The sequence below is a fragment of the Saccopteryx leptura genome, chromosome 6 (genome assembly GCF_036850995.1).
Source record: "Saccopteryx leptura isolate mSacLep1 chromosome 6, mSacLep1_pri_phased_curated, whole genome shotgun sequence".
Lineage (NCBI taxonomy): Eukaryota > Metazoa > Chordata > Mammalia > Chiroptera > Emballonuridae > Saccopteryx > Saccopteryx leptura.
This window is the reverse complement of record NC_089508.1, coordinates 49,102,755-49,122,633: the sequence shown is the minus strand read 5'-3', so window position 1 is coordinate 49,122,633 and position 19,879 is coordinate 49,102,755. Positions and strand designations below refer to the sequence as shown.

The window sequence follows — 19,879 nt, the reverse complement described above, 5'->3', positions numbered from 1 at the left end:
AGTCTTTTTGTAAGCCTATATTTTTATTTATCTGTGGTTAAATACCTAGGAGTAAAATTGGTGGATCATAGGTTATATATGTATTTTATAAGCAACTTCCAACAATTTTCCAAAGTGGTTATATAATTTTCCACTCCCACTACCAATGTAAACAGTTCTAGTTGCTCTATATCTCATCAACACTTGGTGTTATCAGTCTTTAATTTTATCCCTTTCAGTAGGTATGAAATGGTATCTCACTGTGGTTTTTAATTTCCATTTCCCTGGTGATGTGTGAGCTTGAGTGCCTTTTCATGTGTTTATTAGCCATTAGTAGATCTTTAATGAAATGTCTGTTTAAGACTTTTGCTCGTTTAGGGTAAAAGTAGGGTGACTTTTTTTATTCATTTGTAGTTCATAACATTTTGGATACAAATTCTTTGTAAGGATTACATACTGCAAACATCTTTTCCTCGTCTATTACTTATACCTTTATTTTCTTCTTCAATTTTATGATTTAATAAATGAATTTGAGTCCTCTGTAAAAAATATTTGCTTAACCTGCATTTTCTTTTAGAAACTTTAGTTTCAACTTTTATATTTAAGATCATGATAAATCGTGAATTAATGTGTATGAGATAGATTTCAAGAATTTTTGCCCCATAATTTTATCCAGTTGTTTTAGCATCTTTTATTTTTTCACTGAAAAACTTTCCTTTCCCCACTGAATTGCCTTGATATGTTTGTCAAAAATGAACTGACCACATAAACCACATATGATTTCACTGGCATCAATTTCCACAATAATTCAGAATGATATATATTTGGATTAAAAATTAATTTGTACCCTGGTTCCATGAGGTTTTGAAATAACAAAATAGTTTTTACCTCCACATCTTGAACAGTCCTTGGTTGGGCCATGCATAATTTATTAAGCAGTTGAAAAATTAGCTCTTCAATATAATAGAGAGATTCTTCCTTAGCTGAGAGATTGGGATGAACTTGCTCCTGAACCTTTAAAAACAAAGTTCTCAGTTAACACACAGGCAAAATAACATTTATCGAATAAATATCAGAGAATCTTATATGTAATTAATAATTTACCAGCTTGGTTATTCAAACATAGATACAACACACCCACAATACCCGTATTGGTTGGTCTTTGTAAACTTTTCTTAACCCACAGAGCAATGGTTCTTAAACTTTTTGGGATCTTATGAAAATCTATTGGCCCTTCTCCTTCTCACCTCCAAAAAAGCACAGACATATAAATATTCTATACAATTTCAGAGGAATCATAGGTACTCTACAGTTTTTTTTTTTTTTTTTTTAATTGTTTTTTTTTATTTATTCATTTTAGAGAGGAGAGGGAGAGATAGAGAGAGAGAGAGGAGAGACAGAGAGAGAGAAGGGGGGAGGAGCTGGAAGCATCAACTCCCATATGTGCCTTGACCAGGCAAGCCCAGGGTTTCGAACTGGAGACCTCAGCATTTCCAGGTCGACGCTTTATCCACTGCGCCACCACAGGTCAGGCCAAGGTACTCTACAGTTAACTAATACACTGTTCACAAAAATTAAAGGATATTTCTTTTTTTTTTTTTTTTTTTTTTTTTTTTTTCATTTTTCTGAAGCTGGAAACAGGGAGAGACAGTCAGACAGACTCCCGAATGCGCCCGACCGGGATCCACCCGGCACGCCCACCATGGGCGGTGCTCTGCCCCCCAGGGGGCGATGCTCTGCCCATCCTGGGCGTCGCCATATTGCGACCAGAGCCACTCTAGCGCCTGAGGCAGAGGCCACAGAGCCAACCCCAGCGCCCGGGCCATCGTTGCTCCAATGGAGCCTTGGCTGCGGGAGGGGAAGAGAGAGACAGAGAGGAAAGCGCGGCGGAGGGGTGGAGAAGCAAATGGGCGCTTCTCCTATGTGCCCTGGCCGGGAATCGAACCTGGGTCCTCCGCACGCTAGGCCGATGCTCTACCGCTGAGCCAACCGGCCAGGGCAAAAATTAAAGGATATTTCAAAATGAATATGAAGTGATAAAAAAAAAAAAGCATTTAGTTTCTTTTTATTAAACAAGAACATCAGAAAAGCAAATGACAAGTCAAAGAATGCTGTTCAATTATGCAAATGAGATGCAAACTCAATTATTGTGATTGAGTAGCAAGTGACACATTGGTGAGGGTGAACAGAAGCATGTCAAAATGGATGAGAGTGCCACACATAGACTGTTCAGTAGGGTGTATGGTCACTCAAGACTGCCAAACCACACTGACAGCGATGGGGCATGGACAGGATCAGACTGTCCAGCAGATCTTGTGGGATATTCCGCCACTCTTGCTCCAGGGCAACTTCCCACTCAAGAAGTGTCGTGGGAGGCATTGGATGGTTTGCCAGACGTCTTCCCAGTGCATCCCAAGCATGTTCAATGGGATTCAGGTCTGGAGAATGTGAAGGCCAGTCCACGTGTTTGATTCCTGCCTCCTGAAGCATGTTGTTGACGAGATGTGCACAGTGGGGCCTTGCATTATTGTCCATGAAAAGAAAGCTGTTTCCAACTGCTCCAGCATAGGGTACCACTATAGGGTGCAGGACCTCATCTCGTATGTGACAACAGTCAGCGATCCGTTTCTGATGACGTGGAAGTCGGTATGACCAGCAATGCTGACGCCAGCCCACACCATGATTCCTCCACCACCAAAGGAGTCCCTTTTTCACATGAAACATGGATTCTCCTGTGTTCCTCATTCACACCAGATCAGGACATGCTGATTGTCAGGCTGCAGACTGAACCATCACAGGTCCAATGATGATGCTCATCAGCCCACCTTCTACAGGTTCTAAGGTGTTCAGCAGATAATGGAATGCATACCACTGGCCGCCAGGCATGCAGTCTAACACAATGGAGCTGATTTCATATGGTCTGAGTGCATATCCATCGTCTAGTAGCAGCAAGAAACTGTCCCTGCAGCTCTGTTGCATTGTTGTACCTGTTCCTTCTTGCCAATAAGGTCAAGTAGTGGTCTCGTGCTGTTGTGGCAGATGGACGACCCTGCCCTTGTCTTCTTTGTACTGTGCTCGTCTCTTGAAAGTGATTCACAGTCTGCTAATCACGTTTTGGGATGTTCCAAGTGCTGTTGCCACTGTTGTCTGTGTTTGACCAGCTTCAAGATGTCCTATGGCTCTCCAGGATTCACATTCAGGCAAATGGTGTTGCAGGGGCATTGCAAGGGCTGGGAAATTGCAGGATATGCACTTTCAAGATGAGGGAATGTGCAGATACTCCAGTACTTTAAGCTTTTTGTATAGTGCATTTTCACCAATGAAATAAAAGTTGGTTTTGCATCTCATTTGCATAATCAACTTTCTTTGACTTGTTTTCTTAAGTTCTTGTTTAATAAAAATATCAAATGCTTTTATCATTTCATATTCATTTTAAAATATCCCCAATTTTTGTGAGCAGTGTATATCTACTAAAAGTCCCTGAATACTAGATCAGAAATCCCAGCAACGAAGTTCCTATTTCACAAAGTATAGAGCTGCTCTACAAAGTACATGCTAGTCCACTTTCTTTTACAATGGTATACACCCTTTCTTCACTGTCGCCACATAGCTGTGCTGAGTCCTTTTCATTGTTAAATTTTTTTTCCCTTTTAATAATTTTCATTTTCAATTACAGTTGACATACAATATTATAATTTCAGGTGTAAAATCCTGTGATTAAACATTTATATAACTTACAAAGTAATGACCTTGATAAATCTGGTACCCATTTGACACCATATGTATTTACTACAATATTATTGACTATATTTTCTATGCTGTGCTTTACATCCCCATGACTATTCTGTAACTACCAATTTGTACTTCTTACATCCTTCACCTTTCTCTCCCAACCCTGCCACTGCCCTCTCCTCTGGTAGCTAAAAAAAAACGTTCTCTGTATCAATGAGTCTATTTCTGGTTTATTTTGTTCTTCAGATTCCACATGTAAATAAAATTATGTGGCATTTGTCTTTCTTTGTCTGACTTATTACACTCAGCACAATACTCTTTGGGTCCATCTATATTGTTTCAGATGGCAAGATCTTTTTTTTTAATGACCAAGTCATATTTCATTGTATATATGCACCCCTCTTTTATCTACTCTTCTATTGAGGGACACTTAGGTTGATTCCATATCTTGTACATAATACTGCAATGAACATATGGATGCATATGTTTTTTCAATTTAATGTTTTGGGTTTCTTCAGATAAATACCAAGAAGTGGAATTGCTGGGTCCTTCACTGTCTCTTAATATAGCCTTTGTTTTACAGTCTATGTTGTCTGGTATAATATTGCTATCCCAGCTTTTGTCGCCAGTGGTTGATTCCATTTTCGTGAAATATCTTTTCCCATTGCTTTATGTTTCAAGTCTGTGTGCCTTTCCATCTGAAGTGAGTCTCTTGTAGGCAGCATATGTAAGGGTCTTGTTTCGTTATCCTTTCAGCCACCCTATGTCTGATTGAAGGACTTAATTCATATTTAAAGTAACCGTTGATAGTCATTGCCAATTATTATTCATATTTTTAATATTTTTCTTCTTCTTAAAAAGACCTTTTAATATTTCTTGTAATACTGGTTTGATAATGATGAACTCCTTTAGCTTTTTCTTGTCTGGGAAGCTCTTTACCTGCCCTTTGATTCTAAATGATAACTTTGCTGGGTAGAGTAATCTTGGTTTTAGATCTTTGCTTTTCGTCACTTTGAATATTTTGTGACAATCCCTTCTGGCCTGCAAAGTTTCTGTTGAGAAATCAACTGATAGTCTTATGGGAGCTCTTTAGTAAGTAATTGCTTTTCTCTTGCTGCTTTTAATATTCTTTCTTTGTCTCTAATCTTTGGCATTTTAATTATGATGTGTCTTGGCCTTGGCCGGTTGGCTCACTGGTAAAGCATGGGCCTGGCATGTGAAAGTCTCGGGTTCGATTACCTGTCAGGGCACACAGGAGAAGCGCCCACCTGCTTCTCTACCCCTCCCCCTCTCACTTCTCTCTCTTTCTCTCTCTCTTCTCCTCCCTTCCTGCAGCCACAGCTTGATGGGAGTGAGTTGGCCCCAGGCACTGAAGATGACTGCATGGCCTCCACCTCAAGTGCTAAAAATGGATCCAGTTGCAATGGACCATGGGCCCCAGATGGGCAGAGCATCGTCCCCTAGTGGGCTTGCCAGGTGGATCCTGGTTGGGGCAAATGCAGGAACCTGTCTCTGCCTCCCTTCTTCTCACTAAAAAATAAACAAATAAATAAAATTATAATGTGTCTTGATGTGGGTACTCTTTGGGTTCATCTTGTTTGGGACACTGTGCTTCCTGGATTTATATATCTATTTCCTTCACCAGGTTAGAAAAGTTCTTTCAAATGGGTTTTTTTTTTAAACCACTGGTTTTTCTTTTTTTTTTTTTTTTTTTTTTTAAATTTTTTTATTTTATTTTTATTATTTATTTATTTATTTATTTATTTGTATTTTTCTGAAGCTGGAAACGGGGAGAGACAGTCAGACAGACTCCCGCATGCGCCCGACCGGGATCCACCCGGCACACCCACCAGGGGTGATGCTCTGCCCACCAGGGGGCGATGCTCTGCCCCTCCGGGGGGGGGGGGGGGGGTCGCTCTGCCGCGACCAGAGCCACTCGAGTGCCTGGGGCAGAGGCCAAGGAGCCATCCCCAGCGCCCGGGCCATCTTTGCTCCAATGGAGCCTTGGCTGCGGGAGGGGAAGAGAAGAGACAGAGAGGAAGGAGAGGGGGAGGGGTGGAGAAGCAAATGGGCGCTTCTCCTATGTGCCCTGGCCGGGAATCGAACCCTGGTCCCCCGCACGCCAGGCCGACACTCTACCGCTGAGCCAACCGGCCAGGGCCTGGTTTTTCTTTTTTAAGATTTTATTTTTATTGATTTTAGAGAGATGGTGCAAGATCGTGGTTGCTCCATTTTAGTTGTTCATTGATTGCTTCTTGTATGTGCCCTGACCAGGCAAGCTTGAGGCCTTCAACCAGGGACCTTAGCATTCCAGGTCAACACTTTAGCCACTGCGCCACCACAGGTCAGTCTTTCAAAATAGGTTTTTTATTCAATAGTTCCTTGCTCTCTCTTTGCTCTTCCCAGCACCCTCATGATGCAAATGTTGGTATGCTTGAAGTTGTCCCAGAGGGTCCTTAAACTATTCTCATTTTTTTTTAATTCTTTTTTCTTTTTTGCTGTTCTGATTGTTTTCTGCTTCCTTTATCTTCCAAACTGCTGATTCATCTACTCTACTGTTGATTCCCTGTATTATATTCTCCACTTGTTATTATATTCTTCATTTCTAACTGGTTCTTTTTATGTTTCCTATTTCTCTGTTGAAGTTCTAAGTTTATCTACTCTTCCCCTAAGTTTATAGAGCATCCTTGTAACATTGTTTTGATCTCTACATCAGTTAAGATTGCTTGTCCCCACTTTGTTTAGTTCTTTTCCTGGAGTTTTGTTGTTTTTTAATTTGGGGCATGTTTGTTTTCTCATTTTGCCTGCCTCCCTATGTTTGTTTCTATGTATCAAGTAGAGCTGCTATTGTCTCCCAGTCTTGGTAGAGTGGCCTTATGTAGTAGGTGTCCTGTAGGACCTAGTTGTAGCCTCCTGGTCACTCAAGCTGGAGGGCTGTGTGTACCCTCCTGTTGCAGTTGAGCCAACTTGATTGCTGTTGTTACATCAATGGGAGGCATTTACCTCCACGCTAACTGGCTGTGAGGACTGGCTGCAACTACAGCCAAGGAGCTGCTATGCAGGACCAAACCCAGGGAGCAAGACCAGGTTCAGCAATAAGTTGGCCCCTTGTGCATGTCCCTCATGGAGGTGGGTGGGTAGTGCTCTAATGTTGTCTGAAACCGTCCACCTGGTGTGTTGGCTCTGTGTCCTCCCGGGAGGTGCAGGGCAAGATTGGCCACTGCCTGTGCCCTTCCTGGGGCTACCCGGCATGATCTGCAGGTGGCTGCTACTTGTGCTGGGCACTGGAGATGCCCAGGAGAAGCCAACCTGTGAACTGGCTGCTACTAATTACCTCATAACTTAGCAAGAGTTATGGGGCAATTTGAGGCCGGATGCTGCTTGTTTGGGACTTGTGAACCTTTGGGAGATTTTAGGAAAGCCCAAGTATAAGCCAACACAGGCCCATTTATGCCCTGGCTAGGTTGCTCAGTTGTTTAGAGAATTGTCTCCATACACCAAAGTTGCAGGTTCAATCCCCAGTCAGGGCAAATACAAGAGTCAACCAATGAATGTACAAATACGTAAGTAGAAAAACAAATCAATGTTTCTCTCTCTTACCTTCTCTCTAAAATCAATTTTTAAAAAAAGACAGGACATATGTATGGAAAAGCCACTAGAAATGGCTTGGGTGGGTCTGAAAGTTGAGTAGGGTGGGATCTCAGGAAATCACCAGGGCTAGGTGAACAGTGTTAGTCAGGTTGAAGGAGACTCAGATATGGCACCCATCTGCTGGTTCTGTGGGGGTAGGGCTCAGTAAAGGAACAATGGCCTCTGCCAGTACTTCTGTCTGGGAGTAAGCTGCCCCTCCAACTCTCAAGCCAAAGCTGGACAATTCAGTTTCACTCTGTATGTCCCTGGTGCCTTTCGAGCTATGGCCCCAGCACTGGAGCTTCAAGAGTCCAAGTAAGTCATAAAAGGAACGCCTGGAATTCTAACAGCCCTTCATCTCATTCAGCCACAATCCCTGCTGGTTTTCACAGTCAGAAGTTATGGGGACTTCTCTTACCAGCACTGGAACTTTGGGCTAGGTTGAGGGCCTCCCTCATCTGTGGTTGGGAACCCTTGTTCCTCAGGAGACCTCTGCAGCAGAGATGTCCCTCCTGAATTTTAACAAACACAGGTAGGTACTGGAACAGCCCATTCCATGTCTCCACCTGCCTTCTTTATATCCTTAGTTACAGGACTTCTATTCAACTAGATTTCGGGTAGTTCTGACGAGATCGGGCGCATTCAGGGTGGTATGGCCGTAGACGATTTCAGGTAGTTCTGAATGATGGTTGTTCTGTAGCTGTAACTATGATCTGGTTGCAGGAGGATGTGAGTATACCCTTTATCTACTCCACCATCTTGGCTGGAAGCCTGTTAACGTTCTTTTTCTTTTTAAATTTATTTATTAATTTTTAGAGAGAGAGAGGAAGGGGGACACAGAGAGAGAAACATAGATTTGTTGTTCCACTCATTTATACATTCACTGGTTGATGCCTGATGCCTGTATGTGCTCTGATTGGGGATTGAACCCCCAACACTGGTATATCAGAACGACGTTCTAACCAACTGATCTACCTGGCCAGGGCATGTTGTTAAATTTCTTAAAGTCAGAACTTAACAATCTGTCCTAAAAAATAATTCAGATGAACTGGATATATAAGGAAAAATAAGGTAAAACACAGTACCTAGCATATAGTAGGTGTCATGTAAATATTTGTTAAAAGAAATACTATTGTAACTTTTTTTTTTTACAGAGTCAGAGAGAGGGACAGATAGGGACAGACAGACAGACAATAAGGGAGAGAGATAGGCATCAATTCTTTGTTGCGGCACCTTAGTTGTTCACTGATTGCTTTCTCGTATGTGCCTTGACCATAGCTACAGCAGAGTGAGCAACCCCTTGCTCAAGCCAGCAACCTTGGGCTCTAGCCAGATGAGCCCACGCTACGCTGGCGACCTCGGGGTTTCGAACCTGGGTCCTCCATGTGCCAGTCTGACACTCTATCTACTGCACCACCGCTCGGTCAGGCACTATTTTAACTTTTTATGCCATGGTATTAGAAAGATATAAACACCATGGACTCATTCAGTAATTAAAAAGTTTCCCATAAAGACAAAAGCATGAAGTTTACCAACTAAATTTTCAAAATTTATCATAAAATTGTTCATTATAGCTTCTTGTATTTTGCAAGCCTATAAGATCTTTAGTGATATGACTTTCACTCCTAATATTTGTGTGTTCATTCTTTATCTTCATAAGTCTCTCAGAGGTTTATCAATTTTACTTTATTAAATTTTTCAAGAACCAACTTTTGGCTTTGTTGATCCTCTCTATTTTATGTTTGTTGTATATTTCATTTATATCTGCTTCATCTTCATATTTTCTTCTGCTTTTTATTTAGTTATCTTTTCTAATTTTTTGAGATAGATATTTGGTCATTATTTTTTCAACCTTCCATTTTTCATCTGTATATTTTTTCTAAGAACTACTTTTGTAAAAAAAATCCCACAGATTTTGATTTTTTTTTTTTTTTTTTTTTTTTTTTTTTTTACAGAGACAGAGAGAGTCAGAGAGAGGGATAGATAGGGACAGACAGACAGGAACAGAGAGAGATGAGAAGCATCAATCATCAGTTTTTCGTTGCGACACCTTAGTTGTTCATTGATTGCTTTCTCATATGTGCCTTGACCACGGGCCTTCAGCAGACCGGGTAACCCCTTGCTTGAGCCAGTGACCTTGGGCTCAAGGTGGTGAGCTTTTTGCTCAAGCTAGATGAGCCCGCACTCAAGCTGGCGACCTCCGGGTCTCGAACCTGGCTCTTCCGCATCCCAGTCTGACGCTCTATCCACTGCGCCACCGCCTTGTCAGGCAGATATGTAATATTTTTGTAGTTACTCATTTCAAAAGCTTCTAATTTCCACTATAGTTTCTTCTTTGACCTTTAGAATTTAGAAGTATATTTCTTAATTTCTAAACATGGGGTTTTTATATTTATTTTTTTAATACAGTGTGTCTGTAAAGTCATGGTGCACTTTTGACCGGTCACAGGAAAGCAACAAAAGACGATAGAAATGTGAAATCTGCACCAAATAAAAGGAAAACTCTCCCAGTTTCATACCTTTTCAGTGCAGTTCGATGTGGGCTCACGCACAGATTTTTTAGGGCTCCTTAGGTAGCTTATCCCGTACAGCCTCTACAGACTCGTCACTGACTGATGGCCTACCAGAACGGGGTTTCTTCACCAAACTGCTGGTTTCCTTTAACTGCTTATCCCACCGAGTAATGTTATTCCTATGTGGTGGCACTTCGTAAACGCGCCAATATTCACGTTGCACTTTGGTCACGGATTCGAATTTTGCGAGCCACAGAACACACTGAACTTTCCTCTGTACCATCCACATCTAGACTGGCATGGCCGTGGGCTGCTCCGTTGTATACAAGGTGTTACGTCATCATTTGCGCATGCGCACATGCTGCCACATCATCCTACAGAAACTGGGAGGGTTTTCCTTTTATATGGTGCAGATTTCACATTTCTATCGTCTTTTGTTGCTTTCCTGTGATCAGTCAAAAGTGCACCATGACTTTACAGACACACTGTAGAAGACTCCAAAAAGAGATTTCTTTGGGCAGAAGGATCAGGGACTTGGGTGAGTCAAATTTTACTGACTCTCCTATAGTGTTCGAATATTTTTAAAACCATGTGCAGCCCTGGCCGGTTGGCTCAGCGGTAGAGCGTCGGCCTAGCGTGTGGAGGACCCGGGTTCGATTCCCGGCCAGGGCACACAGGAGAAGCGCCCATTTGCTTCTCCACCCCTCCGCCGCGCTTTCCTCTCTGTCTCTCTCTTCCCCTCCCGCAGCCAAGGCTCCATTGGAGCAAAAATGGCCCGGGCGCTGGGGATGGCTCTGTGGCCTCTGCCTCAGGCGCTAGAGTGGCTCTGGTCGCAACATGGCGACCCCCAGGATGGGCAGAGCATCGCCCCCTGGTGGGCAGAGCGTCGCCCCTGGTGGGCGTGCGGGGTGGATCCCGGTCGGGCGCATGCGGGAGTCTGTCAGACTGTCTCTCCCTGTTTCCAGCTTCAGAAAAATGAAAAAACAAACAAACAAAAAAAAAAAAACAAAAAAAACAACCATGTGCATGTATAACATTTTAAGTTAAAAATAAATTGCTAAAGAGATCTCAAAAAGTAGCTTTTTCTTGAAGGACTTACTAACATAGTAAGTACAGTAGCACCATAAAACCTTTTTAGTACTACTTTGGTTATATAAAGTTGCTGTTGAAAGTCTTACTGTAGAACAAAAGTCCTTATTTGTAATCTTTCCCTTTGGTCTGTTTGTACACCATTTCTCAGAAACTGGCTAAAATGTTAATTTCTCTCTTTAATCTCTCTTATTGGTTAAAAAATGCAAGCGCTCTCTTCTTAACTGCACCGTAGATATGGTTCTCTTTATGTTGTCATACAGTCTCCATTCTGTGATGCCTGCTACCACTCATAACATAACTTGAACATTCAAATGAAGCAATTTCTTTACTTATCAGCCCAATTTCACCTTGTGGGAAACGCTTTCCAGCTTTTACACACTCAGTCATAGTTGCACCTGGGAGCAGAGTATAGCATAGTTCAAAGGTTTCTCATCTCAAGAGATGTGTATTACACGTGATTCTGCACCTATAAGATCCACATAGCTGACTAGGTGGTGGCGCAGTGGATAGAGCGTTGGACTGGGATGTGGAAGGACCCAGGTTCAAGACCCCGAGGTCTCCAGCTTAAGCACGGGTTCATCTGGTTTGAGCAAAAAGCTCACCAGCTTGGACCCAAGGTCGCTGGTTACTCTGTCTGCTGAAGGCCCGTGGTCAAGGCACATATGAGAAAGCAATCAATGAACAACTAAGAATGAGAAAGCAATCAATGAACAACTAAGGTGTCACAACGAAAAACTGATGATTGATGCTTCCCATCTCTCTCTGTTCCTGTCTGTCTGTCCCTATCTATCCCTCTCTCTGATTCTCTCTCTATCCCTGTAAAACAACAACAACAACAAAAAAAAAAAAAAAAAAAAAAAGATCCAACATAGCTGCAATCTTTGAATACTCAATCCAGATATCTTCTGGCAACTCTCTTTCTGATCCTCATAGCTTGAGGGAGGTTGCTGGATCCCTTTTCAGTCTTATTATTTTCCTTGTCCCACCCCCACAAACTTTGTTTTTCTTCTCTGTTCTTAGCTTTTTTAGCTCTCTTTTCCTCATCATCATCAGAGCTAGAATTAATGTCAAAGTCTAAATTACTGTCACTACTACCATAATATTTTCTATATTTAATTTTGGACTTTTTCTTTTTTTCTTGTTTCTTGAACGACTGGTCTTTTTTATTTTTTATTTGGAGCTAGAATCTGAACAGCTGGTCTTCTGAGTTTTTACTTCTTCATCTTCAAATGGGGTGTGTTCATCAAAATCCAGATCAGGATAATTTGGAGACAGCTTCCACACCTCAGAAGCTCCCAACTTTACTATCCTTTCCCTCTCTTTCAGCCTCCTCTGATGATAGCTCTCTTTCTCCATCTCAGTCTTCTGCTACTGCTGGTCACCTGCATAGTGGTGGTGACAGAAGCAGTGCCTACTGCAGTAGGCAGAAGAAGATGATGAGAAAGTGTAATTGTGAAGAGCAGGGGGAGTGAGAATGGGAATAGCTGCTCCTCGATAAGCTGCATCACTCTCTGGGAGCCTGGGGTATCCTCAGAATAGCGGGCCAGACACTGGTGCCATCACTTTTTATAAGTTATCTTTTTAAAAATAATTTCTAGAATGATCATACTTAGGTCAGAAAGCATACTTTCTATTATTTCAATTATCTTGTGTGTGAAATTTGTTGAAACTTGTTTTTACAGCCCAGTATATATGGGCCTAAATGGCTTTACTGACAATCTCATCAAACATTTAAGGAAGAAATGCAACAATCTTAAAAAAAACTTTCCCAGAAAACAGAAAAAGAACAAGACAAACTTCCCAACTCATTTTGAGGGTAGTCTAGATATAAAAACTCAAAAAATAAAGACAAAAATTACAGGTCATTATCTTCACTTGTGACAAAGAAACAAAAGTCTAAACATAATACCAGCTAATTCCATGATACACACACACACACACACACACACACACACACACACATACACACACACACACACACACACACAGTGTGTCCGTAAAGTCATGGTGCACTTTTGACCGGTCACAGGAAAGCAACAAAAGAGGATAGAAATGTGAAATCTGCACCAAATAAAAGGAAAACCCTCCCAGTTTCTGTAGGATGATGTGGCAGCACGTGTGCATGCGCAGATGATGATGTAACACTGTGTATACAGCACAGCAGCCCACAGCCATGCCAGTCGAGATGTGGACGGTACAGAGGAAAGTTCAGTGTGTTCTGTGGCTCACTAAATTCGAATCCGTGACCAAAGTGCAATGTGAATATCAGCGCATTTATAACGAAGCGCCACCACATAGGAATAACATTACTCGGTGGGATAAGCAGTTGAAGGAAACCAGCAGTTTGGTGGAGAAACCCCGTTCTGGTAGGCCATCAGTCAGTGACGAGTCTGTAGAGGCTATACGGGATAGCTACCTAAGGAGCCCTAAAAAATCTGTGCGTGAGCCCACATCGAACTGCACTGAAAAGGTATGAAACTGGGAGAGTTTTCCTTTTATTTGGTGCAGATTTCACATTTCTATCGTCTTTTGTTGCTTTCCTGTGACTGGTCAAAAGTGCACCATGACTTTACGGACAAACTGTATATACACATAATTTTTTTTAACTGCGAGAGGGACAGACAGACAGACAGAACAGACAGACCATAAGGGAGAGAGAAGAAGCATCAACTCATAGTTGCAGCACCTTAGTTGTTCACCGATTGTTTTCTTAGATGTGCCTTGACTGGGGGGGGGGGGGTGCCAGCAGAGCAAGTGACCACTTGCTCAAGCCAGTGACCCTGAGTCTGAAGCCAGGAACCACAGGGCCATGTCTATGATCCCACACTCAAGGTGATCCTGCGCTCAAGCTGGTGACCTAAGGGTTTCAAACCTGGGTCCTCAGTATCCTAGGCCAAAGCTCTATCCAGGACACCACTGCCTGGTTAGGCCAGTTCTAAAAATCTTGAGAGGATACTTAAACAACTGGTAGAGAATTTGAGCTTGAATTAATAAGTACATAGAAAACTATACAATTTTTATACTATAACAAGACAATTATTAACTCCAGTAAAAGCAAAAGGATAGTCGGGAAAAAAATGGTTTAATTATAAAATAGCATCTACGGTCATAGTAATGTAAATTTCAAATACCAAGCCAACCAAAATTAAGATATAACCATGTGGTTGGTGGAAGGCAGGAACTATATATATAAGGGTGGAAGAAGAAATATATATATATATTAAAGATTATTAAATCCTTACCTTCCATGATGGGAAAGTCAGCAAATAATGCACACAACAGAAAAACCAAGAAGTAGCCATATAAGCACTTCTTTTCCTTAGTGATATGGAATACTGAAACAAATTATTGCGATAAATACAGTAAGTGATTGTAGGAAGCAGAAAATTTTGTGAACAGGGAGAAGGTACATTTTTTCATAACAAGCCCGATAAAGCTAGTTATCTTTTTATTTGCATAAATAATATTGATAAAATACAAACTAATTTATAAAGAAACATGATTTGAAGTGAGGATATGGGAAAGAGAAAGTACACATGAATCTTAGATAAGTAAAGATTATTTTTTTAATTTTTATTTATTGATTTCAGAGAGAGAGGAAAGAGAGACAGAAACATCAATCTCTCTCTGTATGTTCCTTGACCAGGGATTAAACTGGCAATCTTTGTGTATCAGGATAATGCTCTAACCAACTGAGCTACCCAGCCAGGGCAAGATTTTTTTTTTTAAGTTTGGATAAGAAGATTTAAGTAAGGCAGTTAGAAATTCATATAGGACCAATATCCAAAACGTCAGACTTTATATTTCCTTATAAATTCGAAATAGAATTAGGAGAAATAAATATTTCCTCTTACATCTTCCACCAATAAAAGGAAACTTAATTACACTGTACTATATAGTTCTATTAGAGCAATATAGTAAAAAAAGACCTTCCTTTTCTACATAAAAGTTTATTATTGAAGCTTAGCAGTGGAATTCACAAGGTTATTTCTTGTATCAACCTTCCATAAAAGGCAAACGCCATACACAGTGAAAATGTGCATGAGAATTAAGATAATGTCTAATTGGAATGGATTCTTTTTTTTATAAATAAATTTTTATTTTAATGGGGTGACATCAATAAATCAGGGTACATATATTCAAAGAAAACATGTCCAGGTTATCTTGTCATTCAATTCTGTTGCATACCCATCACCCAAAGTCAGATTGTCCTCCGTCACCTTCTATCTAGTTTTCTTTGTGCCCCTCCCCCACCCCTCCCCCTTCAGATTCCTTCCCTCTCCCCCCCCCCGTAACCACCACACTCTTGTCCATGTCTCTTAGTCTTGTTTTTATGTCCCACCAATGTATGGAATCCTGCAGTTCTTGTTTTTTTCTGATTTACTTATTTCACTCCATATAATGTTATCAAGATCCCACCATTTTGTTGTAAGTGATCCAATGTCATCATTTCTTATGGCTGAATAGTATACCATGGTGTATATGTGCCACATATTCTTTATCTAGTCTTCTATTTTTTTTTACAGTGATTAAAGCCTTTAAGCAAACTCTTGGCCAATACAGCAAGAATCCGTAAAAGAGTAGGAATGGATTCTTTTTGAGATTATGATTTTAGTAAATAACCTGCAAAGGATCTTCAACATTGAGCATCAAAGTTTCTTACATTGAACCTCTTAAAGTAATTGCAAATATGAAAAATCATAAGAACAAAAATACAATGCTAAAATCCCACCCATAAATACTAACAGAACATCAAGATGACAATAAAAAAAATCATACTTTATACTTCAACAGTATTTACTATCTCAGCACCTTAAGATACAATAAACATAAAACTACCACATTAGAACAAACTACCTATCATGTTTTTCTGAAGGACTAGTCAGAAAACGAGCAATTAAAATAATTTTCAGTCTTTAATAGTAGATTAACAAGTCAGACCTGTATTTTAGTAACTTCATATTTTAAAATTGCCAGAAGATACTTCTTTACACATACACTATAAACAAAACAGTCAGAATACTATAAATACAGGCATAGACACATATAAAAGCATTAAACTTTAAGTTATTGTTTATCTCAATAAACACTAGATTTGATGAATTTCAGACTTATTTCCTAATTTATTTTATTTTATTTTTCTTTCCTTTTTCTTCCTTGCATCTTTCTGAAGTTGGAAATGGGGAGGCAGTCAGACAGACTCCCTCATGCGCCCGACAGGGATCCACCCAGCATGCCCACCAGGGGGCGATGCTCTGCCCATCTAGGGCATTGCTCTGTTGCAACCAGAGCCATTCTAGTGCCTAAGGCAGAGGCCATAGAGCTATCCCCAGCGCCGGGGCCAACTTTGCTCCAATGGAGCCTTGGCTGCGGGAGGGGAAGAGAGAGACAGAGAGGAAGGAGAGGGGGAGGGGTGGAGAAGCAGATGGGCGCTTCTCCTGTGTGCCCTGGCCGGGAATCGAACCCAGGACTCCTGCACTCCAGGCCGACGCTCTACCACTGAGCCAACCGGCCAGGGCCTCCTAATTTATATTTTTAAGTTCTCAATATTCATGAGCAAATAAAAATTCCTGCCAGTGTATCTGTTCAATCAATTAACATTTGAGTTTCTGGCACAACAGTAGAAATAAATCCCTTTGGCTACACAGTACATTTATTTATGCCAGATTCTTCATTCTATTGCCAAGATGTCTGCAAGGATGCAAATGTTGAGAATACTGGAAGTTTTGTTTGTTGTGAAAGAGTTAAAATTCAATTTAAAAAGAAAAACAAAAATTTTAAAATAGAAATTGACAGGCTGATCCTAAAATTTCTAGAGAAATACACAGAACCTAGATTAGCCAGAGCAATCTTGAGAAAAGACAAAGAAAGAAAAAAGGAAAAAATATTTTCATTCTGAGGATATACATTAACCAGTACAAAATATTGCTGATAGAATATTTACAAGACCTAAATAAATAAAAAGATATACTTTATGTATTAGAAGACCTAATATTGTTAAGATGTCAATCCCTCTCAAATGACCTATAAATTCAACACAATCCCAATCAAAGTTCCAGAAGCTTTTTTTTGGTAGAAATTGATATACAGGTTTTAAAATTCTTATGGCCCTGGCCGGTTGGCTCAGTGGTAGAGCATCAGCCTGGCGTGCAAGAGTCTCAGGTCTGATTCCTGGCCAGGGCACACAGGAGAAGCACCCATCTGCTTCTCCACCCCTCCCCCTCTCCTTCCTCTCTGTCTCTCTCTTCCCCTCCCACAGCCAAGGCTCCACTGGAGCAAAGTTGGCCCGGGGCACTGAGGATGGCTCTATGGCCTCTGCCTCAGGCGCTAGAATGGCTCTGGTTACAACAGAGCGACACCCCAGATGGGCAGAGCATTGCCCCCTGGTGGGCATGCTGGGTGGATCCCGGTTGGGCGCATGTGGGAGTCTGTCTGACTGCCTCCCGTTTCCAACTTCAGAAAAAAAAATTTAAATTAAAAAATAAATTTCAAGAATTTTAATAAAGCTATCATAATCAAATCATTGTGATACTGATGTAAAGATAGGCAGAAAGGTCAATGGAACAGAATCCAGAAATAAAAGCGTAACACACACACACACACACACACACACACACACACACACATGATTTTGATAAAGATGCAAAGGGGAAAGGAGAGCCTTTTTAATAAATGGTTGTAGAACAACCAGATATTCATATGGAAAAACACAAATGTAACATATACATAATTCTCATCATATATAAAAATTAACTAAAATGACCACAAACCAAAACATAAAACCTAGAATTATAAAACTTCTACATGAGAAAAACAGAAAATTTATATAATCCTGGGCTAATTAAAATTTCCTAGCTATGACACTAATGGCACAATCTTTACAAAAGCAAATAAACTTAATAAAAATTTAAAACTTTTTCTCTTCAAAAATGTTAAAAAATAAAAAGATAAACTACAGACAAAAATATCCTTGTAGAGCATATATCTGATAAAGGATTTATACTCAGATGTACAAAGAACTCTCAAAATCAACAGTAAGAAAACAAACAACTCAACAAAAATGGGCAAAAGACCTGAATACTTTGCCAGAGACAGTATTATAGATGGCAAATAAGAATATGAAAGATGCTCAACATTATTAATCACCACAACAAGATATCAGCACATATCTATCAGAGTGGCTAAAATTAAATTAAATATCAAGCGCTGGCAGGAAAAACTGGAATTCTCATATTTCTGGTGAGAACACAAAACAGTACAACAGTTTGAATGGAAAACAGTTAAAACATATACCTAGCCTGACCAGTGGCGGTGCAGTAGACAGAGCAACAACCTGGGACACTGAGGTCTCAGGTTTGGAAAACTAAGGTGACCAACTTTTTTACAATAAAAAGGAGGGCAAAATAAATTGAAGAAAACAATATCGTAAACAAAAGAAACATTTTATTTGTTGCAACAATAATATATTATAATGATAAATGCATAAAAACATTTGTAATATTTTATATTGTAATTATGCCTACATGCCTATTAATTTTTAATTATAATTGTAAGAAAAAAGTACTCATTTAGATACAAATATGTCATATCAGTAGTAATGAATCAACCCTCCACTGATCAAATACAGACATTTACAGATTATAGTCTTCCAATACCAAAAAAAAGGACATGTAGGAGGACACTTTTAGAGGAAGGACGGAACTTATGAAAGAAGGACTGTCCTCCCTAAAGGAGGACGATTGGTCACCTTAGGAAAACCCAAGTTTGCCAGTTTGAGCGTGGGCTCATCCAGCTTGAGCACAGGTCACTGGCTTGAGCATAAAATCATCCACATGATCCCAGGGTCAGTTGCTGGCTTGAGCCCAAAGGTTGGTGGCTTGAAGCTCAAGGTCATTGGCTCAGCTGGAGCACACACCCCTACCCCCACCCCCCACTCCTATCAAGGCACGTATGAGAAGCAATCAATGAACAACTAAAGTGATACAACCGAGTTGATGCTTCTCATCTTTCTCCCTTCCTGCCTGTCTCTCTCTAAAAAACATCCCCAAAAAACAAAACAAAAAAAACCATACATCTACTACCTGTGTCAGCCACTCTTTGGTAATTATCAAAAAAAAAAAAAGGAAATATATGACCATCCAAAGACTTGTACACAAACATTTATAGCAGCTTTATTTGTAATAGTCAAGATCTGAAAACCAAACGCACATCAACAGGTGAATGAATAAGCAAACGGTGTATATACACAATAAAATACCAATGAGCAATAAAAAGGATGAACTGTTGATATATACAAGGATGAATCTAAAAATAATTATGTTGAGTGAAAGATGTCAGACAAAATAGATTATATACTAGATGATTTCATTAATAGAAAACTCTAGAAAGTACAATCGATAATGATAGAAAGCAAATCAGTGATTGCTGGGACAGGAGAGTGGGGAGGAATGGGAGGCACAATCACAGAGAATCATGAGAAAATTTGTGGCGCTGAAGGATATTTTCACTACTCTTATTGTGATGCTTCCACTGATGTATACATACATAAACACTTAAACTCGACACTTTAAATATGTGCATGTTATTGTATGTCAATTATACTCCCAAAGAAGTTAAAATAATATAAAAATATAATCTAAGGTAGCAGTCTTCTGATCAACATATATATCTCAAGAACTGATACCATAGTTGTACACTATAAACTGCCTAAGAACCATTTCATATGTTTTTGGTTTCTGCCTATTTTCCCACCCCTTTACACACAAGTAACCTAGTATCTACTATACTGTGCATAAGAAAGCACTCAGTAAATACTTGCTAAATAAATAAATCCACAGTAGTATATAGATTTCTTAACCTGGCTGAAAACTGGGAACCTGGAAAAGTTTAGCACTCCATAATATTTGTTTTTATTTCACTTAGATATATACCTG

At 40.1% G+C, this 19,879-nt stretch overlaps 1 protein-coding gene and 1 pseudogene across 1 annotated transcript in view; both read right to left on the bottom strand.

Moving 5' to 3' along the window:
• The window catches only part of SOS2 (SOS Ras/Rho guanine nucleotide exchange factor 2), a 111,505-nt gene that overhangs the window by 74,110 nt on the left and 17,516 nt on the right, over positions 1 to 19,879 (bottom strand). The window contains exon 2 of the mRNA XM_066344336.1: positions 868 to 993. Coding sequence (XP_066200433.1) covers positions 868 to 993 — 126 coding nt within the window. The remainder of the gene's footprint in view (positions 1 to 867; positions 994 to 19,879) is intronic.
• On the bottom strand, positions 11,049 to 12,302 carry LOC136375854 (NKAP-like protein; annotated as a pseudogene).